At 42.7% G+C, this 16,854-nt stretch overlaps 12 protein-coding genes across 12 annotated transcripts; 5 read left to right on the forward strand and 7 right to left on the reverse strand.

The window, feature by feature from the left end:
* Positions 1-64: 64 nt before the first annotated feature.
* On the reverse strand, positions 65-838 carry DI09_34p160 (uncharacterized protein; the record flags this gene model as incomplete). Its single annotated transcript, XM_013382438.1, has 1 exon — positions 65-838. The coding sequence occupies one exon, from the start codon at positions 836-838 to the stop codon at positions 65-67; it is 774 nt and encodes a 257-aa protein (XP_013237892.1).
* A 416-nt stretch (positions 839-1,254) lies between these two features.
* Positions 1,255-2,638, forward strand: DI09_34p170 (uncharacterized protein; the record flags this gene model as incomplete). Its single annotated transcript, XM_013382439.1, has 2 exons — positions 1,255-2,219; positions 2,257-2,638. The coding sequence occupies 2 exons, from the start codon at positions 1,255-1,257 to the stop codon at positions 2,636-2,638; spliced, it is 1,347 nt and encodes a 448-aa protein (XP_013237893.1).
* Positions 2,639-2,644: 6 nt separating this feature from the next.
* Positions 2,645-4,276, reverse strand: DI09_34p180 (Fun26-like protein; the record flags this gene model as incomplete). Its single annotated transcript, XM_013382440.1, has 1 exon — positions 2,645-4,276. One exon carries the CDS (start codon positions 4,274-4,276, stop codon positions 2,645-2,647), a length of 1,632 nt encoding a protein of 543 aa, XP_013237894.1.
* Positions 4,277-4,764: 488 nt separating this feature from the next.
* DI09_34p190 (uncharacterized protein) lies at positions 4,765-5,880 on the forward strand (the record flags this gene model as incomplete). Its single annotated transcript, XM_013382441.1, has 1 exon — positions 4,765-5,880. One exon carries the CDS (start codon positions 4,765-4,767, stop codon positions 5,878-5,880), a length of 1,116 nt encoding a protein of 371 aa, XP_013237895.1.
* Positions 5,881-5,920: 40 nt separating this feature from the next.
* On the reverse strand, positions 5,921-8,845 carry DI09_34p200 (uncharacterized protein; the record flags this gene model as incomplete). The annotated part of the gene is made up of 4 exons (XM_013382442.1): positions 5,921-6,529; positions 6,740-7,615; positions 8,121-8,563; positions 8,692-8,845. The coding sequence occupies 4 exons, from the start codon at positions 8,843-8,845 to the stop codon at positions 5,921-5,923; spliced, it is 2,082 nt and encodes a 693-aa protein (XP_013237896.1).
* A 358-nt stretch (positions 8,846-9,203) lies between these two features.
* On the reverse strand, positions 9,204-9,453 carry DI09_34p210 (putative ribosomal L37ae protein; the record flags this gene model as incomplete). The annotated part of the gene is made up of 3 exons (XM_013382443.1): positions 9,204-9,267; positions 9,293-9,375; positions 9,406-9,453. The coding sequence occupies 3 exons, from the start codon at positions 9,451-9,453 to the stop codon at positions 9,204-9,206; spliced, it is 195 nt and encodes a 64-aa protein (XP_013237897.1).
* Positions 9,454-9,737: 284 nt separating this feature from the next.
* On the reverse strand, positions 9,738-10,470 carry DI09_34p220 (uncharacterized protein; the record flags this gene model as incomplete). The annotated part of the gene is made up of 2 exons (XM_013382444.1): positions 9,738-10,135; positions 10,164-10,470. The coding sequence occupies 2 exons, from the start codon at positions 10,468-10,470 to the stop codon at positions 9,738-9,740; spliced, it is 705 nt and encodes a 234-aa protein (XP_013237898.1).
* A 633-nt stretch (positions 10,471-11,103) lies between these two features.
* DI09_34p230 (uncharacterized protein) lies at positions 11,104-13,098 on the forward strand (the record flags this gene model as incomplete). Its single annotated transcript, XM_013382445.1, has 1 exon — positions 11,104-13,098. One exon carries the CDS (start codon positions 11,104-11,106, stop codon positions 13,096-13,098), a length of 1,995 nt encoding a protein of 664 aa, XP_013237899.1.
* A 47-nt stretch (positions 13,099-13,145) lies between these two features.
* On the forward strand, positions 13,146-14,114 carry DI09_34p240 (uncharacterized protein; the record flags this gene model as incomplete). The annotated part of the gene is made up of 1 exon (XM_013382446.1): positions 13,146-14,114. The coding sequence occupies one exon, from the start codon at positions 13,146-13,148 to the stop codon at positions 14,112-14,114; it is 969 nt and encodes a 322-aa protein (XP_013237900.1).
* A 3-nt stretch (positions 14,115-14,117) lies between these two features.
* DI09_34p250 (uncharacterized protein) lies at positions 14,118-15,155 on the reverse strand (the record flags this gene model as incomplete). The annotated part of the gene is made up of 1 exon (XM_013382447.1): positions 14,118-15,155. The coding sequence occupies one exon, from the start codon at positions 15,153-15,155 to the stop codon at positions 14,118-14,120; it is 1,038 nt and encodes a 345-aa protein (XP_013237901.1).
* A 115-nt stretch (positions 15,156-15,270) lies between these two features.
* On the reverse strand, positions 15,271-16,350 carry DI09_34p260 (uncharacterized protein; the record flags this gene model as incomplete). Its single annotated transcript, XM_013382448.1, has 1 exon — positions 15,271-16,350. The coding sequence occupies one exon, from the start codon at positions 16,348-16,350 to the stop codon at positions 15,271-15,273; it is 1,080 nt and encodes a 359-aa protein (XP_013237902.1).
* An 83-nt stretch (positions 16,351-16,433) lies between these two features.
* On the forward strand, positions 16,434-16,829 carry DI09_34p270 (uncharacterized protein; the record flags this gene model as incomplete). The annotated part of the gene is made up of 1 exon (XM_013382449.1): positions 16,434-16,829. One exon carries the CDS (start codon positions 16,434-16,436, stop codon positions 16,827-16,829), a length of 396 nt encoding a protein of 131 aa, XP_013237903.1.
* Between the last annotated feature and the right edge of the window lie 25 nt (positions 16,830-16,854).

The following is a 16,854-nucleotide window of genomic DNA, read 5'->3' on the forward strand; positions in this document are numbered from 1 at the left end:
TACAAGATGGAGGTCGCTAAAGCCTCCCAAAACTTAAACAAGTAAATCGAGTAGAAAAAGCCACTTAAAAAAGCAGATATTCTGTGCACATTTTTTTAACAAGGTTTTTTCCCTCCTGCTTGTCTTCAAAGAAATACGACATGATGGGATCGTTGGCCGCCTTTGGATCAAGTTTTCCAAATTGAATGATCTTTGAAGCCGACGAAGCATGCCCTGAAATAATTTCCCTACCAGCATTAGCCCTTATGAAAATTTGTGTCCAAAAAACAATTTCGCCGGCATGCAAAAGGCTAGTGTTTTTCGTGACGTTCCAAATGTAAATGGGAAAATAAACCAAAGTAGGATCGGCCACCCATATCAACATCCTATTCTTAGAGAGTGTTGTCGATGTAGTGGCGTCTTCTAAGGGCATCACCTGCAGAACCATCACTAGCAGATTTGCAATCGTGTAAGAGTCAGCCTTTTGCACATGATTAAGAACAGGCAGAAGCTGCGAAACGGGATAGCCTGATATAAATTTTGGGCAATTCCCGCTTTTTTGAGCTACTTCTACCGCATTCGTGTCTAAAAGGATTGTCTGGCTTTGTTGTAGTTTCTTTGGCGGTGACGGATGTACCAGCATCGATAGATTCTCGATGTCATTGAAGGCGAGAAAGGATGAATATTGCGACAATTCTAACACATTTGGATGGAGATAAGAACAACAAACATAGGTGCCACTTTGACGAATGATCTCAAACGAACCAAGCAATCGATCGGCATCCGTAAAAAGCGACGGGTCAACCTCTGAACATCTGGAATCGTCAAGGGACGGCGGAGGATGAAAGAAGATAAACATAAATTTAATTTACATCGAGCGCCTATTGAAAGCTAGACAGACAAATGGATGGAAACGCATTGGTTATACTACTCCAGAGACAAACAGTGCAATGGACTTATGGAAATTCTTTAATGAGGAATGTCATCGACTCTGTGGCAAATCATGTTGGGACGTAACCGAAGGTTAGCACATAGATTTATGAAAACAGAGAAGATGGTTTTTATTGCATAATATGACTCACTTCAATGCTGATGCAATACTTCCTTGAACTGCAGCACACGAATGCACATGTCAGTCCAGGGAAGACAGCTTGAAGCTTATAGTGATGCAAAAAATCGGTGCAAAGCAACTTAATTTATGTTTGATTGACTAGGGTTGTGTTTTTAAATTGGCCCGGTCATCAGGGATAATTTCTTTAAATTTCGTCAATTAAAATGAAATGTTTCGTGTCATCCAATTGTACATGCTATAATGGGCCGCTTTATCGCTCAAGGGCTTCCTTTAGTATTGCTGTGAAATGGCTAACATCTATGAAAGGAAAGCTTTTGCAAGCCCCGTTTAGGAAAAAAGCGCCACCCATTCTTAATCCGTTTATTACCCAAGATCTGCAAAATACGCGTCACAACCTAGATGGCAATTCACCTCAAATTGAAGCATTCCCTTCTGTTCAGAAGCGCTTACCTTGTTGCAGCAATTCATGGGATTCCATACTGTACAGCGCTGAACGGCATCTTAACGAAGCATCAGCCTCTGGCCTTCTCAATTCTCCTGGTGGGTTTTTGTCGGAGGCTGGTAAGGAGTTTATTGACGGCCGATCAGAGAAAGAATATTTTGCCTCGATCTTTTTCAAGCTAAAAGCTACCATTGGAAATGAGGGACACCCCCTTCTGAACACCGTTAATTCGTACTACCTGCAAGCAGGTGGGAAACGGGTGCGTCCATTGATGATTCTTTTATTGTCCTTGAGCTATTTCAAACAAAATTCAAGTGCGGCCCCATGGACTTCGTTCCAAAAACTAGCGCAGATTTCTGAGCTGATGCACACTGCATCTCTGATGCACGATGACGTGATTGATAACGCACATTCTCGAAGATCTTTGCTTTCGGCACCGTTTTTGTTTGGAAACAAAGCTGCCATACTTTCTGGAGACTATCTGCTGGCATCGGCTGCCATTCTTTTGGCTCGGCTAAATTCGCTCCATATTTTCGACTTGATGTGTCAGATAATATGCGACTTGGCGCGCGGAGAGTTGATGCAAATGGATGTTCCTCCGAACGAGAAATTTTCTCTCGATTATTATTTGGAAAAGAGCTACCGGAAAACAGCCTGCCTGATGGCCAAAAGCTTTCAATCGGCCTCAATATTGGCGGGCCAGTCGGAGCAGCTACAAAAGGCATCGTTTGAGTTTGGAAAGAATTTTGGAATCGCTTTTCAGGTACCCCCAAATATCTCCTAAATCTCAGATAGTCGATGACATTTTGGATTACCAAGTTTCTTCACAGGATTTTGGAAAAACCACCGCTAAGGACCTCATTGATGGGCACCTTACGGCTCCATTTTTGTATGCAATCCAGGAGGACCCGACTTTGGCTCGTCTTTATGACAGCGAATTTGCCAATCATGGGGAAATTGACTTGGCCTTTGAAATCATAACCAAGCGAACGAAAGCTATTGAAAAGGCAAAGTTCTTAGCGAAAGAATACCAAGAACGGGCATTGGCACAGTTGGAGCTGATCAAAAAATCTCTAACTCCGGCCGATGATAGCATTAATTTTCTTGTGGAGCTTACAAAAACACTCACCAATAGAAGGCGCTAAGTTAAATTACCCGAAAAACAACAACAACGATTTTAGAAATAAAGAGATGAAAGACCCCCCGAAAAGCGCAAAGCTGATTCCATACACGCATAGTATCGATGCAATCCTCCTGTCTGTATCTGATGTAACCGATCTAGGCACGAACATTAACAGGTTTAAAGATAAATATCCGCTAAAAAATCCAAACACACAAACAAGGAACAAAAAGTAGCCATCGCCAGACAATAGTCTAGCAATCGGGTACTCGATGGTCTTTTCACTGGTGACAATGTCCGAAACATTGCTGAAAAAAAACAATGGAATGAACCCCATGCTAACGACCGTAAAGAAGGTAAGACTTGCTTTGCCCTTCAAACAAACGGCGGGGTATCTTAAAATGAAGCGACCAAATACATCTCCAAGGTTGTAAAAGAAAAAGGTAATCACGGGAAACGTTTCCGCATTCAAGATCGAAAGCGCGCTGTTGTTTGCATCAACAGGGAATACCGTGGTGGGCTTTACCATGTACAGGAAATTTGGGATGAAAAAAATCACCTCAAAGAAATGAAATACGACGCACCAAAAATAGACGCGGATTTCTCGATATACGCGAAAATAGTTTCCAAGCAAAGATGCCGGCGTTTCGGTATGATTTCCGTGCGAATCAAAGGAAGATGTACAAGTCAATTCTTGGTGCTGTATTTGAGGGCTCACCACCGCAATTGGCGGCGACCCGACGCCAGCTTCAAAGTACAAATTGGATTTCAGCTTCAAAGCGATTTCCTTTACCTCTGATGGCTGGTCTGAAAAATCTTCCTCGCCATTTATGCCATTAGGGCTCTCAGTTGCATGAAGAGCATCTGCTGAAGTGAAATCTTTCTTTTTAGCCAACAATAGAATCGCGGAGATGTAAACGATTGCAGAAGACACGACAAAGTACAAAAACACGCCAAAATCGGAGCCTCCAAAAAAGAGCGAAGCACGGCTATTCAAGGGGACTACCATGATCATGGTGATCAATTTGAAGCAGCACGAAAGCATGCCGGCTATTCCCTGTCCATTGTAATAGGCATGCGTATATCGCGCGTGAACCTGAGACAGCATTGAGAATATGCTTAAAAATGAAATTGCCGATAGCACTGCCGAATGGAAGCCCAAAATGGCGACCAGGACGATGAAAACGGTTCCGTTGGCTCCGGAAAACAGTGCCAAAAAAGAGAGCGACAACAGAACGGTTGCCTTGCCAAATTGGCTAAAAAGAAGCATCGAGTAGGGGCTAAATAGGGTCGAAATGGCGGACGAAAAGCACAAAAACAAAATTTTTCCCGCACAAAGAATCAAAATTAACAGATCCATGGTCAAGTAGCCAAACAAAGAGCCCGATGTCCTGGATAAGAAAAAATGGCTGGAAGTCATTATGGCGTTGGTGGCAAAAACGTGCGAAAGGCCTTGAAAAAAGATGATAAAATACAAAACACAATCAAAAGAAGCCGTGGCGGTCGATATCTTGGCGGCTGAGGTGTTGGGCTGATAGCCCTCCTTGATCGGCAGAGACGCTGATTGTTCACTCAGAATCCTGCGCGGCGATCCAAGATATGTACAGGGCTGAAATAGCAGTGGGGTGTGGTATCTCAGCCGAGAAGCCTCGGCAGAATTCATCAAAATGATGAGAGCCACAAAGCCGGCTCATTAAGGCCAAAAAATGTGCGCTTAAGAAGCATTGGATAAATTTGAATGCAATTTCAAATTTAATCCAATGGCAGGCTACGAGCGGAAGGAGGATTCATTTGATTCGCTGGACTCGTCTACATTTGTGCCGCGCATGAAGGAAAGAAAAGACCCGCATCGCGAGACCAGGAAAATTGGATTTTTTACAAAGAGCAATCTTACGTGTGTGATCTTTTTCATCCAAGGTCTCTCCCTGGTGTTTGTATGGAATGCCCTGGTAAACTCTGCCGAGTTTTTTAACAGCAAGCTGGAATCCAATGCATATTCCTTGCTCATCACAGAGGTGTTGTTTTCTATTTTCACTATTACGAGGTGTGCATTCTTTTTTCTTTCTTCCGTGATTGTCGATCGGGTAACATTAGCACATCGCTAAGCATCCGTAGGTTTCCCCGCATGCACAGGTCTTCCTTTCCAACCTCATGTGCTGTCTCGTCTTTGTTGTTTTTTCACTTATTTCGGTTTCACAGAACCTTCCAGAGGCCATTTTCATCGTATCCTCGATGGCTCTCGTATTTTTGGCCTCTGTTTCTTCGGTTTTCCTGTACACTGGAAACTATGCTATTTTGTCTACGCTGCCAAAACCCTTCTCACAGGCCATTTCACTGGGGCAAGGAACTGCCGGCATGATCACCTGCATTGCCAAGCTCATTACGATCAAAATATTTCAGGAAAACCTACATGCCCCGCCGACTGGGCTTGTGCACAGGGCCCCTACTGATTCGGATTCGTTTTTGTATTTTTTCTTCACTGCTTTGCTGCTTTTTTTCTCGTCCCTTTCGTTTTTCTTCTACATGAAGTATTCCTCATCCATTTTTAAGCCCAAAGCCTACCACATCATTGATGAGAAAGATGTCAAATACTTTCGGCAAGGGGCATCATACTCGCCGCCTGATCCGTTCGATCACGCAGCCCTGGGCCCTTCCAAATCGAGAGGTAAATGTTCCTTGTTTGAACTCTGTTCCATTGTGTCAAGTAAAAACTCAAGCGTCAGATGCCTATGGTGGTGCAACTTTATCGTGTGCTTTCAAACTATGTTCTTGTTCCCATCTTGGCCGCAAATGACCAAATCGACGGATCCCAGCTATTCTGAACCCGTTAACGGCCAATTTTTCACCATATTTGTCTTGCTTCTGTTCAATGTTGGAGACTGGTTTGGCCGCATAATCCTGTCTTTTCCGGCCATGTTCATACATGTGGATCGGCTTCTTTTCTTGGTTTCGTTGCTTAGATTCCTCCATGTTCCTTTGTATTTATTCGGGAATGTTGACTTTGGCGGACACCATTTAAACCCGCTGCCCAAGCTTTTGGCCTCAGATTACATAGTTATGGCAAATACGTTGTTGTTTGGCGTCTCCTCTGGGTACTTGACTACTCTTTTTTTGATCGAGGCCCCAAATAGGGTTAGCAATAACCTTTTCAAAATCCGGGTCTCCTTTTACATGCTGTTGGGTCTCGTTCTTTCCGTTGCTTTGGGCTCCATTGCATCGTTGGTTTTAAAGATCGTTCTTCTCTCATACGGCGGCAGTCATAAATAAATCACATAGAAATGCAAGTTTATTAGATTACGAGGCTTCTCTAGTGCACGCTCGATGATCTGGTCCGGCCTTTTTTTGGAGACACCAAGCAACTTTGCGATCCCGATCTTTCCATCCTGCCTCGACCCTTCGAGGCTGGCAAAGAAGAAAGATTTTTCTGAAACAGCGACTTTTGCTCCATCCGGAGAGAGTCGATGATCGAAATAAGGAGCTTTTCAACCTTCATTCGGGAGGAAACTTTGGACAGCTCTGGCCAAATAGTTTGCTCCCCTTTGAGCAACGTACGCACCAGCAAATCTGCCGTGGGAATGCTGAACATGTGGACGGCATCCTTGAAGCTCAACCTTGGCGAGATCACAAGGGTCAATTCGGAATCGCCGCCAGATAGCCCAACACGCTCGTATAGGCCATCGATGGGGTGGAAATGTGTCGAAAAGCTCTCAAAAATGGAGGGCAAAAGCCGAAGGCTATACAATTGGTACAGAAAGTGTTTGAACTCCGAATAGACAAATCCGAAAAACTTTGTGGTAAGAGGCGCAGAAGCTGGGATTGGCAATCTCGGGAAAAGGGTGTCAATAAAGGAAACCCGGTAAGGAACAACTTTAGAAATGATGATGTGATTGACGTTGAATAGCGAGGCCAGTCGAGACTTCAGATTGAATGGAACACACAATTTGCTAGCCTTTTGAATTTCTAAAGGTAACCGATTGTTTCATCGTCCCAAACCTAATGGATTCCATGGAATAAAAGAGCCATCTGCCGCTTTTCGCAATATTTGGATTCCACCAAATAGCCCGCAATCGGAGGCGGAAGCGCAGGCGGCACTCCAAACGACCTAAGTGTAAAAAAGGCCCAATACAATGTCTGGAGCCGTTAAATAGTTAAGCATATAATTTATGTCCTTGTTCATCCCGAGAGAGACCGTAATGTTGAGGATCTTTTTAGAGATCAAGAACGATTCGAAAAACGTAACGTCGCCAATATTGGATCTTGCGAGCGATTCAAGGGTTTTAATGTTTAAAAAGTGGCCATAGCGCAAGTATCTTGCAATTTTCCTGTTCATCGATCCTTCATTTGAAATGCCTTTAAAAACGTCAAAATTGATCATTTCAATTGGGTTTAAAAGCAATTTTTCGAGCCTTTCAGGAGGGACACAGCAGATCAACGCAGCAACAAACGATCCAATATCAATCCCACAAATGATATCTGGCAGGATGTTTTGCAAATACAGCGCTTTGACAACGCCCAAATGATACATGCCAAGCGAAAATCCGCCCATCAAAATGAGGGCAGAGCGACCAAGAGATTGAAGCGATTCGCAAAAGTACCGATACACGTAATTGGGTGCAAAGTGGTCTTTTGACGCGGAAGCGTCAAACCCATGGGTGCCGTTGCCGGCGTCTGGTGCATAGGAATTTGGGGATGCCTTGGACTGCGACACATAGATGGCGTTGAAGGATTGACACACGATGTCCAAATAATCTTCGATCAGCTTTTTTGTTCCCGTGTACGACTTTGTGTACAAATTGGAGTTTGAAATTCCTCCCAAATTTCGAATATGCCCTATCAATGATGCCAGTAAAGCGATACCGGAGGCCAAAAAAATGATCAAATTTTTGATTTCATTGTCCGAGATAAGCTGCTTTAGATGGTTGTATCGATGTTGGATAAATAAATCGTCATAAAAGACGGAGGAGGAATCTTGCTTCCAAGCATCCCAGGAAACTTCCCTTAACTAAAAGCATGCAAATGTACTTGTCCAGTCTTTGGGCAATCGATAGCCACTCCTGGTACGAGCTGGCAGTGGAGAGGGTATCTCTTAATTTGTATTCATAGGACAGCGGTATAAAAGGAAGGAAATGATGGAAGTGATGATCTATGAAAGACTGAAATAAAAGTCATATGCCTTGCCTTTGACGCTTTGACGAGAGATGAATAAATATCTGCCGCTGCGATAACTGAATAGCAAACAATAAAAAAAGGGCCAAATATGATCGTTTCGGCACAAAGTAAAGACATCAAAAATCGAAATCAAAATCCAAATTGATGCAAACCTTAACCGGAAATTTGGAAACAATTGATTGCAATTGAACGCTTTCTTTATTGTCCCGATTTGGGAACCTTAATTTAAATCCATGCACCAATGGAGGAACACACGATGCCTTCAATGTTCACTTTGATCGCATTTAAATAGTGCAATAGCTGCAGGTGGGCGACACCTCCGGTGTGAAATTATATACATAGGATGAGTCCCTCAAAGAAACATATGTGAACGTTGGGGGTGAACTGGTGCTCCCTTTTGAATGGCTAAACGCCTGCAAGCAGGCGATGCCTGCAACCGTGGCAGATATGCTGATCGAGGCGGGAGATATTATGTGCAGGGAGGTCAGCTCGTTAATAAAGTCACTTTCTGCAAATGATTGCCGTTGAATGGACATGCACTTTTTGACTATCCAATCCAAATGGTCTTGATTGGCAAACGTAAATTCAGCAATCGCGCCAAATGGCAACTCCTGGTCCCACAACACATATAACACCCACAAGATGATGCTTTGAACAGAATCCAAAGAGTTCTTAACCGAGCAGTAGGCACGATCGACAGATCTTGGTGCATACAGACTAGAAATGCATTCTAAGCATGGACCCTGGCCAACCCTCGTGCTGAATATGTGGCCAAACAATCCTATAAATCGGTCCTGCAACAACTATACCTTCAGTTCCGCAATCTATGAACAGGGGATGTTTGTTTGCTTCCCTGATCAACGAAAATAAAACAGATGACAGCCAAAATCGGGTAGATAAAGAGTCGACTGCTGAAATTACAACATCGAATTTCTCGAGAAATTCCAGAGACATGTTTTCTATTCGCTGCGAATATCTTTGCGGTTAGTACATGATGACCGGTTACCCAAATATCGTTAGCTTTGGAAAAAATTGGGACAATCTCTTGATGGCCACGTGGCATTTATACGATCCAATGTCTTCTTCCCGGAAAAGAAATTGCCTATTAAGGTTTGTGTACTCAATCGTGTCAAAATCTACAACTGTGATGCAGGCATCCGCTATGAACAAAGACGAGATGTTTTTTAAAATCTCACAGCCAAGTGCACCAACGCCCACGAGAAGAATTTCCATTCTTCAAAAAACAAAAATCCAAAAGCAAATTTAATGATGCGCCGGACCGCCATCAAGGTTTGTCAGACAACAACCGTGACGGAAGTAAAAACTATGGACACCAAAAAACATAGGTGCTTTATAGAATGGGTATAAACATAACTAATAAATGTCAAGGGACTTTGTTTATGTAACACTGAAATGATAAATTAGATTTCAGCCAACTCGCGAAGACGTCTGATAGTACCTCTGACCGCAGAAGCAGTGGTAGTGCTAAAGAATAGCTTTACAAAATTACCTGGGAACCCAGGCGCCACCGGCTATAACTTTTTTGCATCCTCGGCATTCCCAAATGCCAACAGCAGTTCTCTTTACGCGGTCCTACACGAAATTGAGACAAAAAACAAATACCTTTCCACAGAAAGAGCATGTGTATTTAGCATGCTGAGTGATTTCCATCTTCTTGATTTGTTTACGGAGGGAAGCACCATAACGAGTTCCATACTTTCCAACGACTCCGACTTTCTTTGTTCTTTTGGCCTAAAAGGTTAGAGCTGGACCAGAAACTAAAAAATCGCATTTGTAAAGATATTTCAAATAGAATAGCTGCCCCATTGTTCGTTACAGAAGCATTTAATGATAGATGAAAACACGGATATCAAAAAGAAACTGCACAAGTGCCTACCATTTGGAAATTAAAAATCCGGTTTAAAATGAAATTTTAATTTATTAAAGCATTTAATTTAATGAAGTTTAGCCCAACCGGGCCAAGGGATTGAATAGCTCCACATGTCGGTACAATATTTATATGAATGCAGACATAAAGGTTGGGGAGGAGACTCTGGGCATCCAATGGGAATATGTAAGGGAATTTCGGGATCGTGAAAAGACCTCACCCATTGAGCTTTACAATCCATGCATTCTGGGTCGAACCATTGGGGAAGACAATTTTTCGACTGCTGCAAATGCCTCTCGGCTTCGATGTCCAACTCTGCACATTCGTCTTCTTTGTAATTAGGAAGGTTTGAATTTTGCAAAATAAAGCTCATTTTCCAGATGTCATCTAAGTGTACACATCCATTTTTGGCATATTGGTGCCACATGGGATCTGCATAAAGGGTGTCTCCAATGATCGGGTATCCTTAAAGTTACAAGCGGCGTTAAATTACCCAAATATTGAAGGTGTACCCTGATTTGATGCGTGCGCCCCGTAATTGGCTTACATATGACGATCGAAGAGTTGCTAACAGAATGGTAAGCATGCAGCCTTAACAGGGTCAGAGACTCCTTTCCTTGTTCAGAAACAGCGCAAAGCCCAAGTTTGTGTTCTATTTTTAAAAGCGGCGCTGAGCATGCAATCCATTCAACTCCTTGGTCATCACGTATGGTGTCAATCCAAGGCAAATCAGGAGCGCCTGCAAATGTGCCATTTACTTTGGCAACGTATTCCTTTTGGATCTGCTTTCCCCGCATCATTTGCGCCAATTCAGAAGCTTTTTCTTGGTTGGTGGCTATCAGGAGCAGGCCCGATGTGGGTCGATCTAGCCTATTTATGTCTAGGATTAAGCTTCAAAGTTACTCGCTAAAAAAGTGAATCCATAGAGACTTCGTAGAATTTCATTGACCGTATTTGAGAAATAAAGGCCAGTAGGATGAACAGGTATCAATGGCGGCTTATCCACAACCAACAGCCCGTCTTGGTGTGAAATCACTTTGGGCAGCTCAATGGTCACTGCTGGTTCGTGTTTATGAATGGCATGTTCTAGAAAATCATTTGGCTTTAGAACATCATCGGTGAAGGTGACTTTCCCATTAAGAGAAATACGCCCCTTTTCAAGCAGCTCTTTCTAATACGTAAAAGAATGGCAATTGATACATAATATGCGACGCTTTTGGCTCGAAATTCCGAATTAAATACTTGGCTGATTCGTTTTCCAAACCACCGTCCTTTGACGCAAGCGCGAAACGTGAACTTTTCAGGCAATGCAATTCTGAATTCTAACTACATGATTTGGCGGCTGACATACGGTTTTTAAATTCTGCATATTTTGGATTATTCATGTGTGGAAAAATTAAATTCCTTATTTTGGCAAATAACAAAATTATTTTATGGAAAATTTTGTACCCATATTTTTCAGTGTCGATCTTTTAGATCAACACGCCAACAACACGGGCGCATTTAACGCTCTTGTGAATTCGTTTGACGATTTAAAGATTTTCATTGAAAATGACACAAGCTGCACGATATCCGAGTTGAAGCAACTGCTTCCCCATATTTCCGAAAAATTTGGTTCCGTGTTTTCATGCACCCTTCTTCTTGTATGCATTAGGTCCTTTTCAAAGGAAGAATTCGAGTTATATTCGGACGGACTTGTACCCAGCGTTCTGTCCTTTTCGGATGCATCTTCTGAGCTGGGAAGCTCTATTGATCGGCTTTTACGCAAATCCATCCACCTGTATTTGTCGATACTGACCAGGCTTCACGATGTCAAAAACACGTCCCATAAACAAAATCCCATGCATTGTGGCTTTGATTTTTCAGAATTCGAGCGTCTCTCGTTGAAATGTTCCAAACCCCGCTGTGAAAATGAACCCGCAATCACGATCGATGATATGCTCGAGTATTTCCCACTAGCTGATTTGCTTGATATTCTTCTTCTTACTAGTCAAGATAATCACAATATCATATGTAGAATAACGCAACTAAGGGGCACAATATTTCCGTCTATCTTTGAGCTGGACGCTATAGAGTTTACACGGTTACTGCAGTCATTGCGTCAAAGTCTCCAGAGCCCGGGGTTTAAAACATCGCATGCGGAAATTTTAAAGATGGTGGCTGATCTCAAATCTCTAGGTTTGCTGGTGTCAGTGTTTCCTAAATTAATCTTAACTTCGAAAGCAAATTTGGGCGTTCTTTTGCAAATACTGGGATTCTGCCTGTCGGAAGTGCCCACGTTGCCCTTTTTTAACGCTTTGTTTAGGTCTCATATTTATGCGATCCTGTTAATCGTTTTTGTGTTTATTTTTGATGTTGCAGCCAAGATTGACATTTCGCAAGTGGGGTTCAATTTGAATACCGAATTCTGTACCAAGCTATCAAAGTCGCTAGGGCCTGTGGTAATTCCATTTCCGTCTTCTGTGCTTTTGCCTAAAAGTACCAATGCGGTTGAAATGGGAAGAGAGTTTTTAAAGAGTCATAAGGAGTATCTTTCTGCATGGATTTGTGAAATAAAGAACACAAATCTTGTTTCGATACTAAATGATGATACACTGAACGAGCTTGCTACGAACATGGCCATTGATGAAAGTGATGATGATCCCAATAGGCATACTCGCTTAATCGAACATTTAAAGGAAATTTTTCCCAACATTCCAGAGACGTCAATTGAAAACATTCTTGTCGATTGTAACTGGGATCCACAACATGCATTCGAATCCTTGTCAAGGATAAGCAATCAAGATGTGCCCAATACGGAGTCTATTTCTAAAGAAACGATCTATATGAAAAATAGCGAAGGTTCAGAACCCTATCTAGGCTCGGATCTCAATGAGATTTTAAAAACCAAGATTCGGGTCATAGTGGAATCAAACACACAATCTTCGCAATACAATGGCCTGGAATTTGAGGATTCTGAGCTCACCACACTTCCGAGAATATCATCTGGATTTGACGATTCTGAAGACCAAAATGAAGACAAAGAGGGCAAAGGTAGCGGGGCTGGTCTGGACGCAATACTGCGGGGAGAATATTTAGAAAATGCTAAAGCATTTTTGAGGTCTGCCAGAAATTCTCCTGAAAGGAGGCTTTTGAAAGCCAAGTGTAAATTAAGCGACGAACAGATAGAAGGCTGGGCAAGGATCAATTTAACAGCATCCTCAGATAAAAAAACCACAATCTCGACAACTGATTATCTTGATCCCAATGCTGCAGTTATGTGGACAGGGCAACAGGCGTCAATTGCCGACAAAAAGGAGCCCCAAGCTTCGAATTCTTCAAAACATAAGGGCCAATCAAAAGAGAAGGCCCCGCACTTGAGAAAATCGCATTTTCGTAAGGATAGAGCCATGGGCAAGCTAGCAAAATCAACTGGGCCCATAAATTAAATAAATATTCCGAGAAAATTTTATTTTACTTTCTCCTCAAATCAACCATGCTTGCCGAGGAGGAGGATGCTGCTCGAGATTTGATGATGGCTCAGCTATATTATACCCATAAGGTGCCATCTGGGGGTTCTCTTAAAAAAGCGGCCAAAAAGAGGCAGAAAAGGAAAAGCAGCCCGTTGCCCCCCTTTCCCGCCGGAAATTCAGAGCCGGATGCAGGGCCTGATTCTGTGCTGGAAAAGGCAAATATTCTCCGGAACGGCAATGTTTTTGACTTGAATTCGAAACTTTGCGGGCCCTCGATTTCGGACTCTAGCTCTTTGGAATATGCCACCCCGGAAGAGGAAGAGGATTACTCGATCTCTTCGGAAGACAACCATACATTGGAGATCGGCTCTGACGCCGATTTAAACCTGGAAATCGAAGGCGATGAAGAAAGTAACAGATACTTTGGGAAGAAAAAAGGATCCAATGCAAAATGCTACAATTGCGGGCTACAGGGCCACATTTCCAGAGATTGTTCGGCAGATGCTTCCGAAATCTCCTGCTCGATGTGCATTGTTCATGGCCACTCTCGCCAACAGTGCCCAAATCAAATTTGCTTTAACTGTAAGCTACTTGGGCACCAATCCAAGGATTGTCCCTCCCAAAGAAGGAGGTTTACCTCCGAGCGCGATATTTGCACCCTTTGTGATAACCCAGGCCACACGTCCAAGTTTTGTTCTGCCTCAAGTTGGAGAAATTACATTTACAATAGATCCCATGCAAACGCTTCGCTTTCTGCGCATCTCAAATCAGCAGACCTGGACCGGTGCTTCAGATCCTTGAACTCGTATTGCTTTTGCTGTGCAAAAAAGGGCCATTTTGGCGATGAATGTAAGAGGAATWCATTCCGGAAGCTGGAGGACCGTTGGTCGGCCTTTCATCAATACAGCGAAATCTATTTGAAAAACTGTCTGCTTGAAAAGACACACATCGCCAAACGGCCCAAGCATCATAGCAAGTCGGACGCACGGTAGCATTTAATTTATTTCATCGTTGTTAATGGTCTCTATCAGTCTGATTAGTTTTTTTGAGAGCTCATCTTTCTGTGTCGTGGTTGCCCTTTTAATAAAGTTTGACAGCGAGTGTATGTGGTTTTCAATCTCTCCATTGATGGCAACGCCTGTGGTGCCCAACGTAACTTTGGGTAGGATTTTTGTAATCTCATTGAGATTGATAGACAGCTGTGAACTGATTTTGTGGTCCTCAATGTGGCGAGGGCCAGCGTTTTCAGCAACAATCGGATCGCATGTGTACAGTTTGAACCACTGCAAACTATCACATAGAAATTGGGAGAATCCCATGCAGCTTATATTCGAGCCGTCAGGAACGATGGATGATCGCAGGAAATACCGGCACACGGAAAGAAAGCTGTGTGATAAGGCAGATCCCATCACGGTGGACAGATCTCCCAAACGCTGCATCGCAAGCGAGGGTGGAAGCACCATGGAATTGTTTTTACAAACAAACAACAAAAACAGCGGGAATTTAGCGCCATCAAAGGGTACATTTAGAAGTGTCAACACGGCGGCCAAGTTATCTTGGAAGCAAAAGCCTGAAAATCTTGAAAGCGGAAATTCTGTTTCCAGCTTAATGCAAATTTTTGCCGGTTGCTTGGTCAAAACAGAGACAAATAAAAGCAAAAGCGCATTGAGATATTTAAGTGTGTTTGGGTGGTCTGGGGGCATATTTGGTTCGAATGCTCCCAGCGAAAAAATGAGGCTTTCTAAAAAGCCCCGGAAACAGTCCAATCTAGCAGAAAGCTGGGACTTTGGCAAAATAGAAGCATCAAAAAGATCCAACAAGAAACAAGTCTCAATCAGTGATTTTTTCCAGTTTGTCGAGACGGCATTTCTCACATTGTTGGTTAAAGATGAGACCACATCCTTGAGAATCAAATACTGTACGCTATTTGACACCGAAAATGTAAGGACCCTGTCAAAAAGCAGGTTTAAAATGGCCAGCGAAATGGATGAATCCAGACGAGGAACAACATATTGAAGCAAAGCAGAAGCCATAAGGTAACAGCATATTGTGCTCGAATCGGACGCCAATATCTTTATCGGTTGCGCCAAAAAAAGGTCAAACATCGCCGGACTGCGCATAATACATGTACAAACACAATCGCACGATTCAAAGAAGAAAGAAAATCCTAAAGTAAAAGCTAGCAGCGGTACTTGAAACGTAAATGTGCTTCATCAGCAAAATGATACCGTCCAACAAATTCGACGACTGCTGCGGGTCGCTCAGAGAAACGACCGAGCCCGCATATTCGCTTAATAAAAACTCCTTGAAAGCCAAAAGAACAATTTCATCTGTTTTTAAAAGATTGATGACCCCCGAAATGAACTTGGAAAATTTGTCGATTGACGAGATTTTGGAAAAGAACAAGTTAATGAACTCTATAAACTGGTCAATGTTAGCATTTGCCACAGCCGCGTTTTTCAACGCGTGCGTTGCGTTCCATTGCTGCCTCAAAAACAAAATTTTCGACGAAATGAGAATACAAAACGATATCACCAGGGGGCTTCCAAGTAAGAAAGAGTGGTACTTCAAAAGCGCGCAGAAATTCATCATGAAGAATTTCAGTGTTACAATGGCAACGTTGAAATCAAACGAAGGGTCCGCATTTGGTCCATCGGCTCCAAACGAGCAAATGCTTGCAACAACGCCGCCAATTTTGCTTGATAAAAGCTCAAACAGAAGGTCGATCTGATCGTATGGATTTGACGGATCTGGGTGGATCTTTCCAGATTCCACCAGCTGAATGAACAACACAAAAATTCTAATCGAGACCTTCCAAATGGAATTCAACAGCTGCAGCTCGGTTGCCAGCTTGACAACACATAGACAGTTCTTGAGTGCTAATAAGTAAGTAAATAAGCCACTACTGGATATGATATCGAACTCGTTTAAATATGCACTAAGAAACCGAGCCCGGATGCCTGAATTGGATATCAGAGATGCGCAGTGATCCAAATTCTTCACAAGGCTAACATAGAAAGACTCCATGGCCGAGGTCTCAATGGGCAAATGATCATTTTGAATCTCGATGCAATTGGTTAGCAACATTGCATTAATTGAAATAAACGTACAAAGAATCTTTGCCAAAAGCTCTTCATTGCTAGAAGGTACTTTTGAAATTGCACAAAAAAGATCCCGAGTATCTGACGCATGATTGATGAATTTAAGCTTCGACTGGCTTCGCTCCATATTTATCTTATCATAAAGCTAATGGTTACCATGGAAAATGCATACCAAATTCAGTCTTTCCATCACACACTCATTTGGGGACCATGAGGGTGAGGACGACACGGACATTAGGCCAGAAATATTTAAAAAATTTTAAATTTATAGAATTGATGAGCCATTTTTCGCAGCCCCAAACTCAAATGCTGGAACACGCCGAATTGAATGAAGAGAAATTGATCTATGAAAAGCTGAGAGCATCTATAATGGCCTCGAAAAACAGGAACATTGACTCCAAAAAAAAATCCAAACGCAAAAGAGACGATTTTGACTCTGCCCTCAACAATTTAATATCAGCACGACTACAGAAAGAACTTGGAGACATTGAAGATCGACTGCGACATTCCATTTCTTCAAAACCCACCACAAAACGCTACTTTGATTTGGACGCGATCGATTATAGCGAAATCGACGATCTGGTCCATTTATTTTGTAATCCTTAGAGCATTTGTATCTTTTGCGTTTGGA

The sequence above is a fragment of the Mitosporidium daphniae genome (assembly GCF_000760515.2).
Source record: "Mitosporidium daphniae strain UGP3 chromosome Unknown contig-34, whole genome shotgun sequence".
NCBI classification, from domain to species: Eukaryota; Fungi; Microsporidia; genus Mitosporidium; species Mitosporidium daphniae.